Source organism: Pelophylax lessonae (genome assembly GCF_965119305.1).
Source record: "Pelophylax lessonae genome assembly, chromosome: 6".
In the NCBI taxonomy this organism is placed as follows: Eukaryota; Metazoa; Chordata; class Amphibia; order Anura; family Ranidae; genus Pelophylax; species Pelophylax lessonae.
The window spans coordinates 20,848,120-20,873,253 of record NC_138773.1 but is presented as its reverse complement, the minus strand read 5'-3'; the positions used below and the strand labels follow the sequence as shown (position 1 = coordinate 20,873,253).

Here is a 25,134-nt window from a genome sequence, read left to right as displayed (position 1 = left end):
ACATCGGTACAGTCAATACATTGCTCAACATGAGCATTAAAAGGTACATTAATGTAGAGCTGACATGAAGCACATACTTGCCAACTGTCCCTTTTTTCCCAGGACAGTCCCGGCAAATAGGAGCCTGTCCCGGGTAATTTACATTGTCCCTGGAAGCGCCCGTTAATCGGGCTACCCGTAAATGTTACGTAGAAGTAGTGCAGCTGAATGGGAGAATTATTCCAACTTTGCTACTTTGGCCATAAGATTGAAATTCCCTTTTTAACCACTTCCCGCCCGCCCTATTACAAAATGACGGCGGGAATGTGGTTGTGTTATCCTGACCGGACATCATATGATGGCGGCAGGATAACACAGCTCTGGGCGCCCCCCGGGGGCACGCAGAGCGGCGATCGGTGATGCGAGGTGTCAGTCTGACACCCTGCATCTCCGATCTCGGTAAAGAGCCTCTGACGGAGGCTCTTTACCATGTGATCAGCCGTGTCCAATCACGGCTGGTCACATAGTAAAACAGGAACAGCCGTTGATCGGCTTTCCTTAGTTCGTGCCTGACAGGCACGAGTAAAGGAGCGCCGATCGGATCATTGATTACCAGTGCAGACCCTCAGGGGGGGGATGCCACTAGATCCACCAGGGATGCCCACTATGACCCCAGGGATACCCACCATGACCCCAGGGATGCCCACTACGGCCACCAGGGATGGCAATCAGGGCTCAGGGAGCCCCCCATTGCCCTCCCCATCAGTGCTGCCCACCAGTGTCCTCCCTATCAGTGCTGCCCACAAGTGCCCATCATTGCCATCCTTTAGTGTCGCCCACCAGTGCCCATTATTGCCCACCAGTGCCGCCTATCAGTGCCCATCAGTGCCGCCCGTCAGTGCCGATCAGTGCCGCTCCATCAGTGCCCACCAGTGCCGCCTATCAGTGCCCATTAGTGCTCGTCAGTGCCTCCTATCAGTGCCCATCAGTGCCACCTATCAGTGTCCATTAATGCCGCCTATCAGTGCCCAGCAGTGCCGCCTATCAGTGCCCACCAATGCTGAATATCTGTGCTACCTATCAGTGCCACATATCAGTGTCTATCAGTGCCGCATATCAGTGCCGCCTATCAGTGCCGCCTATCAGTGCCACCCCATCAGTGCCTCCTCATCAGTGCCTGTCAGTGCAGTCTCATCAGTGCTCATCAGTGCAGGAAAAAACTTATTTATTTACAAAATTGTATAACATAAACAAAAAAACTTTTTTTTTTTTCAAACTTTTCGGTCTTTTTTTATTTGTTTAGCAAAAAGGAAAAAACCCACAGGTGATCAAATACCACCAAAAGAAAGCTCTATTTGTGGGGGGAAAATGACATAAATTTGGTGTAGGTACAGTGTTGCATGACCGCGCAATTGTCATTCAAAATGCAACAGCGCTAAAAGGGGAAAATTGGCCTGGGCAGGAAGGGAGGGAAGTGCCCTGTATTAAAGTGGTTAATTTCCTGTAATTCTCTCTTTATTTTTTTATTTTTATTTTTTTTCCAATAAAAAGCTTTTATTGAGAATTTAGTGCAAAAATTAACAACAGGAGCATAAACCTCTCTTTATTGAGTAGACCCTATAATCTGATAATATGTGGGTGGAGATTAATTATGCAGAGTGGGCGGAGCTTCAGGGAAGTGGGTGTGGTAAGTAATTGATAGCTGTGCTGCAAAGTGTCCCTGGAATTTTTTTTAAATGTTGGCAACTATGGAAGGAAATAAATTAAAATTGTGGATAACTTTATGCTTAGAATTGTAATAAAGGGCTCAACATTGTCTAAACCCCTGAGTACATCAATAGGCATTTAAAACGGCTAAAGAGTTCCTGGGTCACGATATGCAGAGATATATTAAGAATCCCTGGGTGACAGAGCAAACACAACGCTAAACAGTTTTTAATCTTTGATAATGGTAAGAGAGGAAGATCCTCATATATACCAGATCTTATTATACTTCATAGGGCAACCTCTATGTTCAAAAATGATTTTTTTTTTTTTGTATGGTAGTATATGATTCACCATCTGTATCCAATTATGAATAGATGGATGGGCAGGTTGAAGTTTATTTATTTTTTAACATATTTTTATTTATTTTCATTTAAATGTATTTAGGCAGGTGACAGGTTCTCTTTATGGAGACATCAGGGGTCTATTATAAATTATTTTTATTTATTTTATGTCATCTTATTTACGTTTATTCACTTATTTTAATTTAAATGTTATTGGGCAGGTGACAGGTTCTCTTTATGGAGACATCGAGGGTCTATTATAAATTATTTTTATCTATTTTATGTCATCTTATTTACGTTTATTCACTTATTTTAATTTAAATGTTATTGGGCAGGTGACAGGTTCTCTTTATGGAGACATCAGGGGTATATTATAAATTATTTTTATTTATTTTAAGTTAACTTATTTACATTTATGCACTTATTTTAATTAAAATGTTTTTGGGCAGGTGACAGGTACTCTTTATGGAGACATCAGGGGTCTATTATAAATTATTTTTAATTATTTTATGTCAACTTATTTACGTTTAATCACTTATTTTAATTTAAATATTTTTGGGCAAGTGGCCGGTTCTCTTTATGGAGACATCAGGGGTATATTATACATTATTTTTATTTATTTATGTTAACTTTTTTACATTTATGCACTTATTTTAATTAAAAAGTTTTTGGGCAGGTGACAGGTACTCTTTATGGAGACATCAGGGGTCTATTATAAATGATGTTTAATTATTTTATGTCAACTTATTTACGTTTTTTCACTTATTTTAATTTAAATGTTTTTGGGCAGGTGACAGGTTCTCTTTATGGAGACATCATGGGTCTATTATAAATTATTTTTATTTATTTTATGTCAAATCATTTACATTTATTCATTTATTTTAATTTAAATGTTTTTAGGCAGGTGACAGGTAGTCTTTATGGAGACCTCCGGGATCTATTATAAATGATTTTTATTTATTTTATGTCAAATTATTTGCATTTATTTATTTATTTATTTTTTCATTCAAATATATTGCTTTATTATACACTTCATTACATTTGGGCCCTTTAAATTGATGACAGGTTCCTACAGTGACATCTTGTGGCTGCTTTTGAGAATGCCCAGTTTGGCTTCACCTGGCGAATTCCAGGGCTGTCTTCTAAAAACAAGTGAAAAAGTTTGCGGAGTTTGCTTAATGTAACTAGTAAAGCTAAATCTTCCGCTCAATAAAAAAAAAAAGAAAAAAAAAAAGGAGCAGAGAAACTGGCTGCTTGGGAGACAATGGCTCTACTTTTGGTCCCGGTTTTCCTGTCTCTATGTTTTATATTTAATAATTTCCTTTGCAAAAGATGACTTTTTCTCTGGGGGATTATATTGGTGAATCATCGGTGTAAAAATTTTGCTTGTGTAAATAAAAGAAAAGTCATGTCAGTAAAGAGTAAGTTAATTATTAACCCTTTTTTCCAGTCTTGTGACTGATCCATCCCAGGTGGTGAAATGTCAGCCTCAATAATATGTGAACATTGACCAAGCAATAAAAAAAAAAAAAAAAAAAAAAAAATCAATGCTTTGATTTACTATTTACAGTTAAACGTCAGGAAGATTTAAAAACACTTAAATTTGATTATGTGCTCATTATAAAATTATAAAATACATTTTATTGCATATTAACTGCTATACAAGACTCGTTATGTCTTAATTCCCAGTACAGATGAGCAAACTGGGCAAATTTTTACTTCTTGGTAGGTTCAATAAACCTAAGAGAAAGTCCACAAACTACGCACAAAGTGCCAAACCCTTTTCAATTATATGGGAATAGAACTGTACTATTTTTATGGCCTTTTTAAAGACTAAAATGCAAACTTTTCTTTAAAAAGGGCATGGATAGCTGGGCACTGCCATGGGGGACATGTACCAATGCAAAAAAAAAAAAAATACATTTCAGCAAAGAAAGCGTCTTTAGATGTGGCTTAACGGGCAACACTGAAAATGCACAAATCATTAAAAAAAAAAAAAAATAAATAAATTGTGTGATGCCTTAACCACTTAAGCCCCGGAAGATTTTACCCCCTTCCTGACCAGGGGGTATTTTGCGATTCGGCACTGCGTAACTTTAACGGACAATTGCGCGGTCGTGCGACGCTGTATCTAAACTAATTTGACGTCCTTTTTTCCCCACAAACAGAGCTTTCTTTTGGTGGTATTTGATCACCTGTGCGATTTTTTGATCATGCGCTATAAACAAAAAAAGAGCGTCAATTTTGCAAAAATAACAATATTTTTCACATTTTTTTATATGAAATTCCCCCCAAAAAAATGTAAAATTTAAAATTTTTTAACATTTTTGGCCAATTTGTTTTATGCTACATATGTTTGGTAAAAAAAAATCGCAAAAAGCGTATTTTGATTGGTTTGGGCAAAAGTTATCGCGTTTACTAACAAAGGGAAAGATTTTTGTCATTTTTGTTGTTTTTTTTTTAACGCGTAATGGCGGCGATCTGCGATTTTTTTTGCGGGACTGCGACATTGCAGAGGACAGATCGGACCCTTGACTGACATTTTTGACACTTTTGGGGTTACCAGTGACATTACTACAGTAATCAGTGCTATATATATGCACTGTTACTGTAAAATTACACTGGCAGTGAAGGGGTTAACTTTTTTTGAGAGGGAGGGGCTGTGTGTGTCCGAGGGGCGTGATTCTAACTGTGATTGGCTGTGGCTTGGGCTGTAGGAACAGTGATCAACGATCCTACATAGTAGAACCGTATGATCAGTGTTTCTACACAGGGGAGAATGACAGACGGCTTATTTACATTAGCCGCCTGACTTTCTCCCTCTGCAGTGGCGATCGCAGAGTGACCGGCGGACATCGGGTCCGCCACTCACACGCGCGGGGGGGTCCGTGACCACGCAGGAGTGGGAGCGCCTCCGGCGGCGCACGCTCGCTCCCCAGAGCCTCACAGGCTAGCGACGTAGATCTACGTCACTTTGCCTGTGAGGGGCTGACTGCCGCAGTAAATCGTCATTAGGCAGTCGGCAAGGGGTTAAAGCTGCATGTGAAATTATGGAACGCTACAATGTCACCCTTTAAGGCTTAATTTAGACTTGGGGGGTGGCCAAAATGCGATGTTGGGTCACGTTGAGTGCGCCCTCCTTAACCACTTGCCTACTGGGCACTTAAACCCCCTTCCTGCCCAGGCCAATTTTCAGCTTTCGGCGCTGTCGCATTTTGAATGACAATTGTGCGGTCACGCAACACTGTGCTCAAATGACATGTTTTCACACAAACAGAGGTTTCTTTTGGTGGTATTTATTCATTATTGGGTTTTTTTTTGCTAAACAAACAAAAGGAGACTGAAAATTTTGAAAAAAAAAAAAAACTATTTTGAAAACAGGTAATTTTTCTTCTTCATTGATGTGCGCTGATGAGGTGGCACTGATGGACACTGATAGGCTGCACTGATGGGCACTGATAGGCTGCACTGATAGGTACTGATAAGGTGGCACTGGTGCTCACTGATAGGCACTGATAGGCTGCACTAATGGGCACTGATAGACTGCACTGATAGGTACTGATAAGGCGGCACTGGTGGGCACTGATAGGTGGCATTAATAGGTGGCACTGATAGGTAGCACTGATGGGTGGCACTGATTGTTGGCGCTGATGGGTGGCACTGAAGGGCACTGATAGGTGGCACTGAAGGGCACTAATAGGAAGCACTGATACGTGGTACTGATGGACACTGATGGGCATTGTGGGGGGCACTGATAAGCACTGATGGATTGCACGGATGGGCACTGATAAGCACTGATAGGTGACACTGTTAGGCATCACTGATAATGAGGCACTGATTGGCAGCACTGATTGGCACTGATAGGTGGCACTGGTTGGCATTGATAGGTGGCACTGGTGGGCACTGATAGGTGGCACTGGTGGGCAATGATGGGTGGCACTAGTGAGCACTGGTAGTGGGCACTGATAGGCAGCACTGATTTGCACTGGTAGGTGGCACTGGTGGGCACATATAAGGCGGTAGGGGCTATCTCTGTGTTCGGGACTGATGTCCCTCTTACAGAAGCTGGTGATTGCGTCAGCATGAGGGGAAAAAAAAGTCCATTACCGACTCTACAGAGGAAACATAATTCGATGTTGAGGATAATTGCAAAATAAGATAGAAAGAAATTGCCACCACCATTTTTGTCTCTGTTTAAATTACGTGATCGGCTGTCATTGGCTGACAGCTGATCACATGGTAAGGGGTCGGGATCGTCAAGTGTTAGGTTGACCTGATATGCAGCGAATGGTGGGCGGCAAGCCACATATTCAACTAATAGGGAAGTTCCTCAAACACCCAATGCAATGCATGCATTTGCAGCACATGTCAGCAAAAATAGAGTTAAAACAGGTGGTGAAGAGGCGTCCCATCGCTGCCTCACCGCCGCCTCCTCGCTGCCTTCTTGTCTGCCCTCAGCCTTTGGAGCATAATCTAAATGCGGCTTCAGTGGCAAGGGATATTTAGATGTGTGTCTAAATATAACCCCCCCCCCCTCCCCCGAATATGTCAAGACAATATTTTCACAAAAAATACACTAAATTGATTATTAGCGGACACAAACATAACATTGGGGAACCTGTGTGAATTAGCCTCTTTAATTGTTTTTTACATTTTATAAAAGTTAAAAATGTTTACAATTATTTTATTTTACAATTTTTTAATTACATGGTTTAATCTTCTTTTTTTTTTTTTACAATTTGTTATTTTTTTACAGGACGGGGAAGCCTGCAGCGCTGCGGGGGGGGGGGGGGGGGGGGGGTGGGGGACTGCACAGTGAAAGGGGGGCACGGTGGGGGGGATCAGAAGCAGGCAGAACAGGGAGGGGAATCAGTGTCGGAGAAGCAATTACAGGAATGATGCCCTGTGTCTGCGTCTCTCCTTGCAGCAGCTGAAAGCTGGCAGGAGGGGGAGAAACTGGCTTTCAGCTGCTGCAGATTGTAATTGCCCCTCCGCTGGATCGTACAGATTCCCTGTGCTGTTGGGGCCCCCCTGTGTGAACGGGCCCCCTACAGGAGGACTGGTGGTCCCCCCATCAGCAGCCCTGCTCATGCTGTCAACATGAGGAAAGGAGTACCTATAACCGGCTTCTGTTAACCTCTGTGATCAGCTGTGATTGGACACAGCTGATCACATGGTGAAGAGCCGCTTATTGGCTCTTTACCTCAATCCGGAGGACGCTGCAATCACAGAAAAGAGTAACAATTCTGAAAAAAAAAAAAAATATATATATATATATATTTTTTTTTTTTTCACATTCTGCTATATAACATGCCAAAAAAAAAAAAATCTAATGTTTTCATCCTTTTAGGCCAATTTGTTTTCTGCTACATATTTTTGTTAAAAAAAAAAATGCAATAAGCGCATTTTGATTGGTTTGCACAAAAGTTATTGTGTTTACAATCTAGGGGAAATATTTATGTAATTTTTATTTATTTATTTACTTTTTTAATAGTAATGACAGCGATCAGCGATGTTTAGCAGGACTGCGACATTGCGGCGGACAGATCGAACCCCTAACAGACCTTTTTGACACTTTTGGGGGGTCCAGTTACATTACTACAGTAATCAATGCAAAAAATATGCACTGTTACTGTACTAAATACGTTGGCAGGGAAGAGGTTAACACAGTGGGTGATCAAAGGGTTAAATGTAAGCCTAGGGGCATGTTAACTAACTATGGGGGGAGGGGCTTGTGAAATGACCATAGAGACATGTGATCCTATATAGCAGGAGCACAGGCTCTCTGTGATCATTTCAGGGAGAAGAACGGTCGGCTGTGTTTACAACATCTGACTGGTGTTCTCTCAGCCGGAGCGATCGCAGGTGGCCGGCGGCAATCAGTGCCACCAGCCCCGTGCATCGGCATCCCCGCTGCCTAGTGGGGGTGGAAACGCGCCGCCAGCGGCACGCGCTTGCCCCCTAGCACCACGCGTGCGACCGACATCAGTTCGCACAGGAGGGGCTGCCGGCCGCAGTGAAACTGCGGCGGGCAGTCTGGGACCGGTTAATTTTGTTTTATTTTTTTCTGACATTTTGGTGTTATATCTTTCACTTTGATGTTATAAATTGCAATAATAAATACGGCTGGAAAAAAACGAAATCTGTGTCTCTCTTCATTTCAGGATGCAAAGCACAAAAATGTGAATATTTTAAAAGGGTGGGGGGGGGGGGTTGATTATTTTCTATACTCACTGTATATATTATATATTAGTGATCGACCGATTATCGGCTAGGCCGATATATCGATGGCCGATATTGACTTTTGCCCATATATCTCTATCGGCCCCGGAACTGGCCAATATTCCAAATATTGCTCATGTAAGGCTAAAATGATGTCACATAGCATAATTCTGTTTACAAATGTTTTTGAATATGCCACTCACATATGTACAAACTAAAGATATAAGCAATGAAGTGAGGTCATGACATCACTTCCCGGTACTCGGCGCCAGATTCAAAAAAATTACAGCATTCAAAACAGCCAAACTTGGCATTTTGAATGCTTTTAGGTGCGGAGGAGGGGTTTGGGGTCTTTTAGACCCCCCCCCCCATATCCCTCCACAAGAGTACCTGTCAAGTGATAAAAAAAAAAAAAATTAACCACTTTACCACCGGAGGATTTTGCTGTCTTCCGTCCAGGCCACTTTTTGCGATTCGGCGCTGTGCGACTTCAACTGACAATTGCGCGGTCATGCAACACCGTACCCAAACGAAATTTACGTCCTTTTTTTCCCACAAACAGAGCTTTCTTTTGGTGGTATTTGATCACCTGTGCGATTTTTACTTTTTGCGCTATAAACAAAAAAAGAGCATTTATTTTGAAAAAATAACAATATTTTTAACATTTTTTTATATGAAATTCCCCCCAAAAAAGATGTAAAAACCAATTTTTTAAAAAAATTTTGGCCAATTTGTTTTCTGCTACCTATGTTTGGTAAAAAAAAATCGCAATAAGCTTATTTTGATTGGTTTGCGCAAAAGTTATTGCGTTTACTAACAAAGGGAAAGATTTATGTCATTTTTGGTGTTTTTTTTTTTAACGCGTAATGGCGGCGATCTGCGATTTTTTTTGCGGGACTGCGACATTGTGGCGGACAGATCGGACCCTTGACTGACATTTTTGACACTTTTGGGGGTACCAGTGACATTACTGCAGTAATCAGTGCTATACATATGCACTGTTACTGTAAAAATGACACTGGCAGGGAAGGGGTTAATTTTATTGGAGAGGGAGGGGTTAATGTATGCCTGGTGCTTACTGACGTGTAGGGGGGGAGGTGACTGTGTGAGTCATGGACAGATCGGATGTCCAGCTATGCTGAACACTCCGATCTGTCACTCCCTGTCACTATGGAGATCCGCCCGCTTGTGTTTACACAGGCGGGCGGATCTCCACACTAGATCCCCAGCGATCGGGGCAGAGCAGCAGCGATCGCCGCTGCTCCTCCCCTGGCCCGACTCCCGCTGTGAATGAAAACAGCGGGAGCGAGCCTCCGGCGGCGCGCAAGCGCCGCCCAGAAGGGGGAGTGTCTGACGACGTTAATACTACGTCGTCAGACGATAACTAACCACTTTGCCGCAGTAGTACTACCGTACTCAGACGGCAAGTGGTTAATGTACAAAAATATCTGCCAATATTGACCGATACCGATATGCATTGGCCAAAATATCGGTATCAGCAATGAAAAACCGATATCGGTCGATCACTAGTATATATGCATGTAGCCTGTACAAATGCTGGTTTTATTGTTCCCTCACCAACACGTGGCTTTCATGCACTAATTGCTGATTAATTATTTTATTCTACTAAAGTTCTCCTCCTTTTCTTGTGTCCATACAGTCCGCCATGTTATCTCTGTGGGAAACCCTTCAGTGTGTGGCTCTCCCTTGGTCTCTTCCAATCGCATAGTTGGAGGTACAGATGCTTTGGATGGGGAATGGCCTTGGCAGGTCAGTCTGCAGTATGCTAATATACATATCTGTGGGGGTTCCCTAATCTCACCACAATGGGTGCTGAGCGCAGCACATTGCTTCGAAGGGTGAGTGCGTCTCCTTCCCTTTCTCTTTCCCTTCCCCTCTTTATTTATGTGCACCCATCAACAAAGAAATACATAGGTTGCCATTGCTGACCTCATGCTGATACCGAGTCCAAGTATGGGAGAGTCTCTCCAGATTACAATTAAACTAGACAGAGGTTCCAATCCTTAGTCATTATATACAACACTTAAATAAAAAATATTTTTGGCTTGACATATGCTTTTAGTATAGAATTAAGGTTATCACCAAAGTGAAGGTTTCTGACAGGTGCAGTATGGCTGAAAGGAGCTTCTTTACTCCTCAGAGACCATTCAAGCTCATAGCACTATTTATTTGCCCTAAAAACAACCTTTCTTTTTAACTTCCCCCATTGACTACAATCAGTGCCAGGACAAGGTCATTTAGAGCCCAGTAAAATTCCATATGCAGCACTAAAAAAAAATTGCACAATAGTCCGTATTCAATGATGAAGGCAAGAGATGAGATCCCAACATCAGCTTCAGTGTGAATGAGCAGCACACCACACCACACCACAGTGCCAATCAAATCTCCTTACCAGAGCAAAGGAAGAACATAGGCATATATGAGATTATGTGTGGTCAACATCAACAACAATCAGATGAGCGTCTTCACATCAGACACCTTCAATTGGCAGGAATCCTTAAAATCCTTCCTCATTATAGACCTCACTGTTTTGCTGGATATATCGATGTAGACTCTCACATACAGAGGTGATGCCACCCTGAATAGAACCCTTGGAACAAAGAACACGGAGGAAAAATGGGAGTGCTTCAAAAGCATACTTAACAAAGGGATTGACCAGTGCATTCCAAAGGGAAATAAATTTAAAAGAGTAAAACTAAACTCTAAACTCCAACATAAAAATGCATATTAGTGCTAAAGGAAAGGCCTTCAAAAAATACAAGACTGAGGGGTCATTGGCAGCATTCAAGAATTACAAAGAGTGTAATAAGAAATGTAAAGACGAAATCAGGGCGGCTAAAATAGAACACGAGAGACATATAGCGGAAGAGAGTAAAAAGAACCCCAAGAAATTCTTTAAGTATATAAACAGTAAGAAAGCGAGGCCAGAACACATTGGCCCCATAAAAGTCGATAAGGGAGTTTTGGCCACAAAGGACAGAGAAAAGGCGGTAGTGTTAAATAATTTCTTCTCTTCAGTCTTCACAAAAGAATTGGGGGGGCTACACTAACCCAGCTTGTAAGGCCGAACTAAACAACACACCTCAGGAAATACCACCATGGCTAACAGAAGATAGACTTATAACTAAACTAGAGAAACTTAACATAAATAAATCACCGGGACCGGATGGCTTGCACCCGAGGGTTCTTAAAGAGCTCAGCCAGGTGATTGCCAGACCATTATTCTTGATCTTTAAGGATAGTTTTATACACACATCATAGGTTGAACTGGATGGACTGGTGTCTTTTTTCAACCTCACAAACTATGTAAGAAAATTTGATAAGACAGCACATAGCGAAGGTCCTTATAAAATCGCAAGGAGTTCACAAGTACGCTACGAGCCGCGGCAGTACTCTGTATTTTTATGATGTTCACACTTCATTTACCTTTGTAAGTACATTTCTAAATAAACTCCTTGCGATTTTATACGGACCTTCACTATGTGCTGTCTTATTAACTTTTATTCGTGGCATCACCTCTGTATGTGAGAGTTTACATCGATATATCCAGCATACCAGTGGGGTCTATATTGAGGAAGGATTTTAAGGATTCCTGCCAATTGAAGGTGTCTCATGTGAAGACGCTCATCTCATTGTTGATGTTGACCACAGATAATCTCATATATGCCTATGTTCTTCCTTTGTTCTGGTAAGGAGGCTTGATTGGCACTGTGGTGTGGTGTGGTGTGTACTCATTTACACTGAAGCTGGTGTTGGGATCTTATCTCTTCCTTCCATCATTGAATACAGACTACTAGGCGTCTTGTTTTAAGCGCTGCATAAGGACTTTTGCTTATCTGTTTTTTGCAATCAAGAAAATGTATGTGGACTGCCCTAATGTCAATTTATTGTACTATTATATCATTTTAGCATGGATATCTCCATACTGTTTTATCATTTAGAGTCAGCAAAAATCCCCCTAAATCACCACTCTTAGCACCCCCCCCCAAAAAAAAAATTCCCCCTCCTAGAACAATACTTACCCCCTACTGCCCCCCCCCCTCCAATTTCTCCCTTCCAGCACAAACTACCTCTCTCCTTGTGGCGCCCCCCCCAACCTCACATGATAACACAGTGCCCAGGGCAGTTTCCCCTTCTTGCCCACCTCTTGACTACAATGTATTGCACTAAATTTGTGCAATTTTGGGTAAATGGATACATTTTTCAGAAACTTTGGTTAAATGACCACGTTAAGTTTTTCTCATCGTTATATAGCATCATGATGCTCATTATTAAACCATCTGATCATGGAGCAATAGCTGGGCGTAAGATGCCTTTCAGGGATTTCGGGGAGGTTCCAACAAAACTGCCGAATGCATCATCATTTTTCCCATTGTTCTCAAGAAACATTTGCCGATTGCATCTTTACCTTGTGATCCAAAGATCTGTGCTTGGCAGAGGAATGGAATAAATTAAATTGTTTTTTGAACAATAGACGCGGGATCTGCCCACCTCTTCAGGCGCAGGCGGACTGTTTCACCTGAAGGGGGAAAGAAGTAGACGGCTAGATTTGTTTGATGGGAAGCTACTTGTAGGCCTCATGTTAAAGGGAATCTAATAACAAAAATAAAAATGGTACATTTGGTTTCCCTCCACATTGTTTTTTTTAGTTTATTTATTATTTAATTTATTTTAAAAATATGTAAAAAAGTGAAATTAAATATACAGGGGGTCTTTCAAACGTTTTCATGCTTTTTTATTTATTTTTTTTTTTTTTTATGCTTTTTTATAGTTAAAAAAATGTGGATCGTGAGATCGTGACCCGGATTTTTGCATGAAGGCAGATATTTATTTAAAAAATGTGATTCTTTTTTTTCTGATTGTAATAAAAAAATGACAATAGATCTAAACATTACAATTATCTTTGGGTGTGTGTAGAGGAAAGTTGTACTTGTAAGGATTTCAGAAGGATCATTATTCCAAGTGGTGATATTTGTACAGTAGGTGGCACCCTAGTGATGATCTATCCTTGTCTCTTTTTAGGCCTGTTGAAGTAGAGCTTTTGAAAGTGTATCTCGGCCCCTACAAGCTGTTTGGGTCTATTCCCAACACAACCGTCAACGTAGAATCTTTCATTGTTAATGAGAACTATACAAAGATCGGAGACATCGGGGACATCGCCCTGGTAAAGTTGGCACAACCAGTCACTTATGATAAATACATTATGCCGATCTGTCTGCCATCTCCTTCCGTCACCTTCCCCTGTGGCATGGAGTGCTGGGTGACCGGCTGGGGGACAACATTTTATCAAGGTAAGTCCAGGACAATGTAAGTGAAACACAGGGGAGGACTGGGTCGGGGGGCAGGGGGGAATATGCTAGAGATCGACCGATGATCGGCAAAGCCGATATATCGTGGGCTGATCTGCACTTTTCGCGATATATCGGAATCGGCCCCTGAGGTTACCGAAATTGCCGATATTTTGGAAAAGTACTTGTACCGGAGTGATGCCTGCAGCTAGAGGCATCACCCCGGTACCGGCGTCCATAGCCGACGGTCAGCTGTCTTGTAATGACAACCGATGCGGCTGAGAAGCCGCTCGGCTGTCATTACAAGGAGCGGGACATCCCCCCACCGCCTTCCGCGGCTTGCCCGGGTCTCCCGTTCCACTGGGAGACCTGGGCAACCAGCCTGCATATCCGCTGAAGAGAAGACCCGATCAAAGCTGCATTCGTCTCTGATTGGGTCTCCGTGTAAAAACCCGGAAGTGATGTCATGACATCACTTCCGGGTACTCTGCGCCAAATTCAAAAAAATGACAGCATTCAAAACAGCCAAACTTTCCGTTTTGAATGCTTTTAAGTGCAGAGGAAGGGCTTAGGGTCTTTTAGACCCCCAGATACCTCCACAAGAGTACCTGTAAAATAACAAAAGAAATTAAAAAAAAACATTTTTTTAGTGTACGAAATTATCGACCAATATCGGCCGATACCGATATGCGATGACCAAAACATCGGTATCAGTATCGGCATTAAAAAAACGATATTGGTCGATCACTAGAAAATGCCCCCCCCCCCCAGACCACTCTGATGCCCCATAAAAAGGCTGCACCGCTTCTGCCACAGACATGCCTAAAGGATTCCTGGTGAAAAGAAGTAAAAAGTCTCCACTGCTGACCTACTGTGGAGTGTGGGACAAAGACAAAGACAGAGCCCAGCCCCCCCCCCCCCCCCCCCAGCATGTATGGTGTAAGCTGTTCCTGAGCAGAGGCCGGTTCCATGCCCCACTGGAGAATCTCCTCCTTCGGCCAGCCCCTACTGAGCTGTCCCAGCTCCCCCCAACCGCCCCGACTGGCCAGGTTGGGAAACCGGATTCAGATGGTGAGTAGAGAGTACCTAAAGTAGAGCTTCAGCCTGGAATGGGGGTCGGGAGGAGGCCAGGGAGAAAGTGGGAGGGGGGCCAAGTCACTGCACCATGGGTCTCTGGTTTGTAATTGTCCCCTGGGCAAGTGGGAAGGGGGCCAAGTCGCTGCACCATGGGCCTCAGGTTTGTACTTGCCCCCTGAGCTGAAAGTTGCCAGTCAGCCCCTGATGAAACATCTTTCCCCCATCTTTGTTATTTACAAACAGAGCTGCCAATAGAAACCAGGGGGCCCCATACAGCCTACCTGACAGGGCCCCCCTCCTCTGAAAATATCAAATGATTTTTTTGCTGAAATGCAATGCCAGCATTGGTATGCTTTGCAGCCATGGAGGAGATTATACCCTCGTCGAACAAGACCAATTCAAGTGAATAGTGGCAATATCTGCACCCCCACAGTGACCGATTAGTATTGATTTCTCACTGTGTTCATTTAGGATGGTGAGCCGCCACCCCGCTTACCATCCTGAAGTAACCCTGATGTGTGCCCTCAGCAGCTTCCGGCTAGGGAGGAGGAAAACCGCCAGCACTGGGGGGCGAAAGGGGCACACAAAGGTCCCAGACAGCAGGGAGCGCAGATTCTAGAACCGATCCCCCTGCAGCGCAGATGAAGAGAGAAAAGAAAAGTAGAATCCAGGTGCAATGCAAACCAGTCACAAGTGTCAGCAATAAGGCAGTACTGCCAGCCCTATTGCTCAGCAGGTGCCTGGACCCCACATTTGAACTGATGAGGCCTGGGCCCAGTACAAGAGGGCTGACTGTACTGCCTTATCAGTGGTCCAGTGCTACAACTGTATCCTCTTCTTCTTCGCCTTGGCTCCTCCTCTGCTGGTGAAACCAATGGCATGTCAAAAAAATGAGATGTAGAATTTAAATGAAGAAGGTATCCTAAAAGATGAAACATTATTAAACCCAAAAAGGTAAAACTTGAGAAAAAAGGTAGATTTTCACACGCAAACATCTCTAGGATTTACAGAGAATGGTGGGAAATAGAGAAAATATCCAGTGAGCAGCAGTTGTGTGGAGGAAAATGCCTTGTTGATGACAGAGGAGAATGGGCAGATGATAGAAAGGCAACAGTAACTCAAATAACCACTCATTACAACCAAGGTATGCAGTATACCATCTCTGAATGCACAACACATCAAACCTTGAAGTAAATAGGCTACAACAGCAGGCGACCACTCCAGGTGCCATTCCTGTCAGCTAAAAACAAGAAACTGAGGCTACAATTCGCACAGGCTCACCAAATTTGGGGCAATAGAAGATTGGAAAAACGTTGCCTGGTCTGATGAGTCTCAATTTCAGCTGCGATATTCAGATGGTAGGGTCAGAATTTGGTGTAAACAACATGAAAGCATGGATTCATCCTGCCTTGTATCAACCATTCAGGCTGGTGGTGTCATGGTGTGGGGGATATTTTCTTGGCACACTTTGGCCTCTTAATACCAATGGAGCATCATTTAAATGCCACGGCCTACCTGAGTATTGTTGCTGACCATGTCCATCCCTTTATGACTACAGTGCCCCCATCTTCTGATGGCTCCTTCCAGCAGGATAATGCACCATGTCACAAAGCTCAAATCATCTCACCACTGCTTTCTTCACCATGACAATGAGGTCACTGCACTCCAATGGCCTCCACTGTCACCAGATCTCATCCAATAGAGTACCTTTGGGATGTGGTGGAACGGGAGATTCGTATTATGGATGTGCAGCCGACAAATCTGCAGCAACTGCATGATGCTGTCATGTCACTATGGACCAAAATCTCTAAGGAACGTTTCCAACACCTTGCTGTATATTTGCCACGAAGAATAAAGGCAGTTCTGAAGGCCAAAGGGGGGTCCAACCAGGTACTAGCCAGGTGTACCTAATAAAGTGGACAGTGAGTGTATATTATTATATAACCTGTAATATATTACATTTTTGAACTTGGATTTACATACACTTTAAAGCTACTCTGCCCCAATAAATACATAAATAAATAAACAAATGATAAAAATACATTATTGCTACTTATCAGTTCTACCACTGATGACTCCAACCTTTTCAGTGCTGCAAGGACATACTAGTTGTAGGCAGCAGCAGTCTACATTCTCCACTGCAGGTGGCGCTCTTGTGCAGTTGGAGGGGAAGTCAAGAGGAACAAAGTCCCTGTATGGTTTCCTGGGTCACTGGAAAGCTGAAGGCTAAACAGACTCTGGAATGCAGGGGAAATAGAAGACATAGCTATTTCCCCTTCATTCCAGAGTCTGTTTAGCCTTCAGCACCTCCAAGAACGAAGCAATAAATGGTTTCATCTCTTGACAATTAGGTCACTTCTGTGTCTTGTAATGTTGTAGGAGCCATATGAAGGCAAGTGATAGCAAACACAGGCATCCAACACTTCCAGAAGTGTTAAATGCCAGAGTCTTTTGAAGCCTACAGCACTGGACCTGATAGGGGTAGGAGACACGGACTGCTGGAGAGGTGAGTAGTTCTTCTATAGCAGGTCACTACATTACAGTGTAGCACCCTCCTAGATACGGTGCTAGGCAGGGAGAATAGTTTGCTCTACCTGCTGAACAGGGGAGTAGCAGGTATATCATAGTCTGCTCCATCTGCTTATCAGGGGAGCCTGTTGGACAGTGGAGGAAACCTAGCCAGTGACACACAGGCTTTTATGACTATCCAAGTGGGTTGGCACAAACAGTGGTGCATCCTGGGATATGTTATAAAAGCCAAGGGCACATGTGGCAGGGTGTCTTTGGGCGGGAAGCCAGGTCCCAGGAGGAGGGTGAAGGCTGTCTCTCCTCCCGTCTGTTGTGGAAGGTGGTCACAGGTGGTCGGCCTAGTGAGTCAAGAGTGTGGTGTTGAGTCAGGAGGTCCAGGAAGCTGACAAGTGGAGTTGGAGGCAGATCAACCTTGGGAAAAAACAGTGTCCGTGAGTACCGGGAAGCTTGCCAGGGGTCTGCCCAGGAAAGGGGACCACTCCAGTGGAGAGTCAGTGGACAGGTGTCAGTGCACACAGCTAGTGAGAAAGGGGGTTCCAAGTAAGAACCCTGAACTTAAACAGGATTACATTATCTATCTTCACTTTTGTGGCAAGGTGAAGCAGCCACCTTGCCGCACACGCTACAGTCAGTTGTCCTCAAGATTGTGCATAGTCCATAGTTGGAGTATCCCACTCATCCCTTCTCCCATCCCAGTTCTAAATAAAAACACAAAAAAACAACATCCCCTGGACTGATTATTTACTGAGCCAAGCATTTTCAAGGCGATTTGTCTGCTATCAGTTGCTAAGGGTAACCCAGGGGAATCCAGAAAGTGTAATACTCAGCAGTCCTCTAGAGGGCAGTGCTACAACAGGGTCACTTGAATTTACCATTGACTATATTTACAATCATCATTACAGATTTTCAATCGTCTTTCAGAAGTACCACCCATGAGATATTCCACATTACAGGACGTATCTGAGTCTAAGATAGCATGGACAATAGGAAAGTCAAAGACCAGCAAAATTGTCCATTTCCATAGATTTTCCCCTTTATCTCTTTCATTTTTAACCATTCTCTCCATAAAATCCCAAGCCCCTAAGTGCCTGTCCATTGTTTAGATGTTTAGAGTTCTTGTGTCCTTCAGATTTATCATCATTTGGCCATTCATTTTCCCCAGGAGATTCACCTATAGATGGGATCCTCCAGAAAGTGATGACTCCACTCATCGACCACAAAACTTGTGACCTGATGTATCACCTGAACAGCAATGAAAACAAAAATACGGTTATTATCCAAGATGAAAAGATATGTTCTGGCTACAGAAATGGGCTGAAGGATGCATGTCAGGTGGGTGACACCTAAAGGGACTCAGCTTGTAGGAATTTGCAGGACTCCCCATCCAATTTTGTAATATTTAATTTCATAAAAATAAAATTTTTATCAAATGTAATACATATTTATTAAAAATGTATTAAATATTTTATTAATTTAAAAATATTTTTTTTTTAAATATTTATTTATATATATATATTTTTTAAATATTTAATGTATTATTTTTTTTTTTTTAATTATTCAATTTTTTTTTTAATAGAGGCACTTTACAGTGACTTGCTTGATCCTAATAACTTTATTGATTTGAAATTATGTTTTAAATTGGTAGTAAAGTCTTTGAAATAAAAAAGTTTCCTCCTGCAAGAGAATAACATAATGTGCTAGTGTGCATTGTATACTAGCACAATATAAAAGACTTACCTTAACCACTGCCGCACTGCTCACTAGAGCACTACTGCGGCAAAGTGGCTCGATAACGTCTGGCGACGTAGACCTATGTCGCCAGACATTCCCCTTTATCTGCGGCGCGCGCGCGCCGCCGGAGGCTCGCTCCTGCTGTATTCAGTCACAGCGGGAGTCGGGCCAGGGGAGGAGCGGCGGCGATCACCGCCGCTCTTCCCCGATCGTCGGGGATTCGAGTCTGGAGATCCGCCCGCTTGTGTAAACAGAGCGGGCGGATCTCCTAAGTGACAAACAGTGACGGATTGCAGAGTTCAGCATAGCTGAACCCTGGATCTGTCCCTGTGTCACTCAGTCACCTCCCCCCCACACGTCAGTAAGCACCAGGCATACATTAACCCCTCCCTCTCCAATAAAATTAACCCCTTCCCTGCCAGTGTCATTATTACAGTAACAGTGCATATGTATAGCACTGATTACTGTAGTAATGTCACTGGTACCCCCAAAAGTGTCAAAAATATCAGTCAAGGGTCCGATCTGTCCGCCACAATGTCGCAGTCCCGCAAAAAAAATCGCAGATCGCCGCCATTACTCCTTAAAAAAAACCCACCAAAAATGACAAAAATCTTTTCCTTAGTTAGTAAACGCGATAACTTTTGCGCAAACCAATCAAAATACGCTTATTGTGATTTTTTTTTACCAAACATAGGTAGCAGAAAACAAATTGGCCAAAAATTTTAAAAAAATTTGATTTTTTACATTTTTTTTGGGGGGGGGGGGAATTTCATATTAAAAAATGTTAAAAATATTGTTATTTTTTCAAAATAAACGCTCTTTTTTTGTTTATAGCGCAAAAAGTTAAAATCTCACAGGTGATTAAATACCACCAAAAGAAAGCTCTGTTTGTGGGAAAAAAAGGATGTAAATTTTGTTTGGGTACGGCGTGGCACGACCGTGCAATTGTCAGTTAAAGTCGCACAGTGCCGAATCGCAAAAAGTGGCCTGGACGGAAGACAGCAAAATCCTCCGGTGGTAAAGTGGTTAAAACAAAGCCCTCCAGTGGCATGCTTACTACAACTTTAAGGAAGTCAAATTGGTAACAAGAGGCCACTGGGTGGCGATGTGAGCACTCGTTAACCCCGACCATACAGAAGTGGCACATCCCAAAAGTGACTCAATAATTGCAAATAAATTAACCGCTTTACCATCGGAGGATTTTCCTGCTGTACGTCCAGGCCACTTTTTGCGATTCGGCACTGCGTGATTTTAACTGACAATTACGCGGTCATGCAACACCGTACCCAAACAAAATTTACGTCCTTTTTTTCCCACAAACAGAGGGTTTTTTTGGTGGTATTTGATCACCTGTGCGATTTTTATTTTTGCGATATTAATAAAAAAAAGCGTCAATTTTGAAAAAATAACAATATTTTTCTACTTTGACAGTTAAAAAATATCCAATATATTCAATTTTTGTCATATATTTAGGCCAAAATGTATTTAGCTACATGTCTTTGACAAAAAAAATTCTCAATGAGCGTATTTTTAACCGCTTTAAGACCGGGTGATTTTACCCCATTTCTGACCAGGCCATATTTTGCGATTCGGCACTGCGTTACTTTAACGGACAATTGCGCGGTCGTGCGATGCTGTAACCAAATTAAATTGATGTCCTTTTTTTCCCATAAATAGAGCTCTTTTTTGGTGATATTTGATCACCTGTGCGATTTTTATTTATTGTGCTATAAACAAAAAAATAGCGACAATTCTGAAAAAATAAAACAATATTTTTCCCATTCTGCCATATAACATTCTCCCCCCCCCCCCCCCCAAAAAAAATAAATCAAATGTTTTCATCCTTTTAGGCCAATTTGTATTCTGCTACATATTTTTGGTAAAGAAAATCCCAATAAGTGTATTTTGTTTGTTTTACGCAAAAGTTATTGCATCTACAAACTAGCAGGAAAGATTTCAATCATTTTTATTTATTTATTTATTTTTTTTTTACTAGTAATGGCGGCGATCTGCGATTTTTAAGCGGGACTGCGACATTGCGGCGGACAGATCGGACCCCTAACTGACATTTTTGACACTTTTGGGGGGACCAGTGACATTACTACAGTAATCAGTGCTATACAGCCACCCGCTCGCCAGCCAACCGCGATCGCTCCTCGTGGAGAGAGAACTGCGGTCTGCTGTTGTAAACACAGCAGACCGTTGTTTTCTCTGGAATGAACACAGAGCCCCTGTGTTCCTCCAATTTAGGATCACAGGGCTGTGTGTTGATTCCACAAGCCCTTACCCTATACAGTTAGAAAACACCCCCTAGGCTCACCCTTTGATTGCCTCTGGGTTAACCCCTTCCCTGCCAGTGTCATTATTACAGTAGCAGTGCATTTGTATAGCACTGATTACTGCAGTGATGTCACTGGTAACCCCAAAAGTGTCAAAAATGTCAGTCAGGGGTCCGATCTGTCCGCCGAAATGTCGCAGTCCCGCAAAAAAAAAAAAACGCAGATCGCCGCCATTACTCGTTAAAAAAAAAACAATAACAATTATAAAAATCTTTCCCATAGTTAGTAAACGCAATAACTTTTGCGCAAACCAATCAAAATACGCTTATTGCGATTTTTTTTTTTACCAAAAATATGTAGCAGAAAACAAATTGGCCTAAAATGTAAAAAAAATTGATTTTTTTATTTTTTTTGGGGGGGGGGGAAATTTCATATAAAAAAAATGTGAAAAATATTGTTATTTTTCAGAATTGTCGCTCTTTTTTTGTTTATAGCGCAAAAAATAAAAATCGCAAAGGTGATCAAATACCACCAAAAGAAAGCTCTGTTTGTGGGAAAAAAAAGGACGTCAATTTCATTTGGGTACAGCGTCGCACGACCGCGTAATTGTACGTTAAAGTCACGCAGGGCCGAATCACAAAATAGGCCCTGGTCTTTGAGCAGGAAAATCCTCTGGGACTTAAGTTGTTAAAATCATAAAACTTGATTAAAATACAGAACAAAGTACCATCTTGCACAGTTATGTTGATTAGAATGGTGGCCCCTAATGGGTATCACAGTGTCACTATCAAAGACAGACAGTCATAATTCTGTAAAGCATCAATAGCTGGGGGTGCCACCACCCATTCACATAAAGCTTGACATGTTTCATGCCGTTCTGCATCTTCAGGAGCAGTACAAGTGCTAAAAGTAAAAATGCTACCTATAAAGTAAAACACAGAAAACTAATATTAGTGCATATGTAGTAATACTGTAGATACTGTAGATACATAAAGTAGTTTATTGACATTCATAGGTACATTTCAGCAAATAAACTATCATTGCACTTACAAACAACGTATGCTGGAATAGAAGGCCTAATGGGCGGTGTCACCAGGAGAGTAGTTAAGGAACTTGTTTTTGTGCATATTTTATAGTTAAAAAATACAATTGCATGTTATACAGTATTCTATTAGCAACAAAAACAATTGCAATATCATGTATACCAATACCATCTAAAACACAGTAAAGCAACAATTAATATGCACTGCTCAAAAAATTAAAGGAACACTTGTATATATAATATCATATAGAATATTGCATCAAGTCAGTTAAACCCCAGGGATATTGATCTGGTCAGTTAAGTAGCACAGGGGATTGTTAATCAGTTTCAACTGCTTTGGTGTTAATTAAATTACCAACAGGTGCACTAGATGGGCAACAATGAGACAACCTCCAAAACAGGAATGGTTTTACTGGTGGAGGCCACTGACATTTGTTTTTCCGACTGTTTTTCATTCGTTTTGTATCTGGCTAGGGTCAGTGTCACTAGTGGTAGCATGAGGAGATACCTGGAACCTATAGGTAGCACAGGCAGTCCAACTCCTGGATGTCACATCAATATGTGCCATTGCCAGAAGGATTGCTGTGTCTCCCAGTCTCAAGAGCATGGAGGAGATTCCAGGAGACAGGCAGTTACTCTAGGAGAGCTGGACAGGGCCATAGAATGTCCTTAACCCATCAGAAAGACCGGTATCTGCTCCTTTGTGCAAGAGGGAACAGGATGAGCACTGCCAGAGACCTACAAAAGCAGGCCACTGGTGTGAATGTCTCTGAACAAACAATCAGAAACAGACTTCATGAGGGTGGCCTGAGGGCCTGATGTCTTCTAGTGGGCGCTGTGCTCACTGTCCAGCACTGTGGAGCTTGATTGGCATTTGCCATTGAACACCAGAATTGGCAGGTCTGCCACTGGCACCCTGTGCTTTTCACAGATGAGAGCAGGTTCACCCTGCGCACATGTGACAGACGTGAAAGGGTCTGGAGAAGCCGTAGAGAACATTATGCTACCTGTAACATCGTTCAGCATGACCTGTTTGGTGGTGGGTCAGTGATGGTCTGGGGAGGCAAATCCATGGAGGGACGTACAGACCTCTACAGTCTAGACAATGACATCCTGACTGCCATTAGGTATCGGGATGAAATCCTTGGACCCATTGTCAGACCCTACACTGGTGCAGTGAGTCCTGGGTTCCTCCTGGTGCATGATAATGCCCGGCCTCATGGTGCCGGCGAGGGTATGCAGCCAGTTCCTGGAGGATGAAGGAATGGATACCATTTAATGGCCCCCAGGCTCATCTGACCTAAATCCAATAGAACACCTCTGGGACATTATGTTTTGGTCCATCCGACGCTGCCAGGTTGCACCTCAGTCTGTTTAGGAGCTCAGTAATGTCCTGGTCCATATCTGGGAGGAAATACCCCAGGACACCATCCGTCATCTCATTAGGAGCATGTCCCAACAATGTCAGGCATGCATGCAAGCACATGGGGGCCATACAAACCACTTAGTATCATTCTGAGTTGCTGTAATAAAAATTTAGCAAATTGGACTGGCCTGCTGCATCATTTTTTCACTTTGATTTTTGGGGTGTCCTTGAATTCAGCCCTCTGTAGGTTTATCATTTCCATCAAACCATGTGGCATCCTTTTGTTCCTAACACAATACCCAGTCCATATCAGTATAGATATCCAGCATGATATTATCCACATATATTTATTTCATCTGTGATATAGATTGCTTATTTATTCCTTGTGGATGAGCCACAAATATATTAATTTCATCTGTGACACCCATTACAGTACACCTTACCTTAATATCCCCCATTGGGCAGTGCCATCCCCTACCCCTATATATTTACTATCTAGATATAGCTCTTTGCTATATTTTAGGGAGGCTGCAGCCCCTTCACCCCTCTTAACTCCACAGCGCGGGATTTCCTCTTTACATACAATGTTTGATTTGGGTTGGCCATGCTTGACCTAGACAGATAGACACTAGTACAGCTGACAATTTTTGATGTGTTCTAGGGTGATTCAGGAGGACCTCTGGTGTGTAAAGTTCATGGCATCTGGTACCAGGCTGGAGTTGTAAGCTGGGGAGAAGAATGCGCAGCTCCCAACCGCCCTGGAGTGTACACCCTGGTGACAGCCTATCAAGCCTGGATCAGCAGTTACGTCAATGTGACATTCATCAATGTGACAGGAATTCCTCCACCAACTAACACATGTGGAGGGGACTTCATCAGCAAAAACGAGACTAGCAATGCAGGAACCACTGCCTATCCATCCAGCACAGTCACAGGCAAGGCCTACAGCCTTTCATGCCATCACTGGGTTATCCTGGCCCTAGCTGGTCTTCTTCTCACTTATCTATAACCACAAACTGTCTTTGGAAACAGAAGAGGAACTTGTATCTTCCCATCTTTAGTAAAAAACACATAACTTGGGTGATATCGTATCATATCAACATCATATGTGCCTCATAACGTTCTCATATGTGCCACCATAAGGATAATTCAGTAAGCAAAGGCGAATGGTCATGCTCAAAGTTTAATAGCTTATTGCAAACAGTCAGATTTTTGCTAACTTTTGCCAGTGGAAAGTTGACTTATTGCTATACATTCCAAAAAGGGTTAAGAAATATTACTACATATGTAATCTATGACATGTTACTGTCATGTTGTGGGATCTGTGAAGCCCGAATCATAAAAAAACTCTTTAAAAAAAATGGATAACTATTATTGATTGATCAAGCGGTCCTTCATCTTCACCTTCACCTTCTCATTTTGTTTTTCTTATTCCTGCTTACCTGATTGTGGACCCTGCACAGATAACATACTCACCCGCTCACCGGATCCAGCAGTGTCCTGCTGAGATCCTTCTCCCTTCTGCCCCATGCTTGGTCCTGCACTGCCATCT

The 25,134-nt window shown here is 42.6% G+C and overlaps 1 protein-coding gene across 1 annotated transcript; it reads left to right on the top strand.

The window, feature by feature from the left end:
• Window positions 1-29: 29 nt before the first annotated feature.
• On the top strand, window positions 30-24,591 carry LOC309558477 (serine protease 27-like; the record flags this gene model as incomplete). Its single annotated transcript, XM_082261548.1, has 4 exons — window positions 30-43; window positions 13,293-13,561; window positions 18,327-18,496; window positions 24,244-24,591. The coding sequence occupies 4 exons, from the start codon at window positions 30-32 to the stop codon at window positions 24,589-24,591; spliced, it is 801 nt and encodes a 266-aa protein (XP_082117674.1).
• Between the last annotated feature and the right edge of the window lie 543 nt (window positions 24,592-25,134).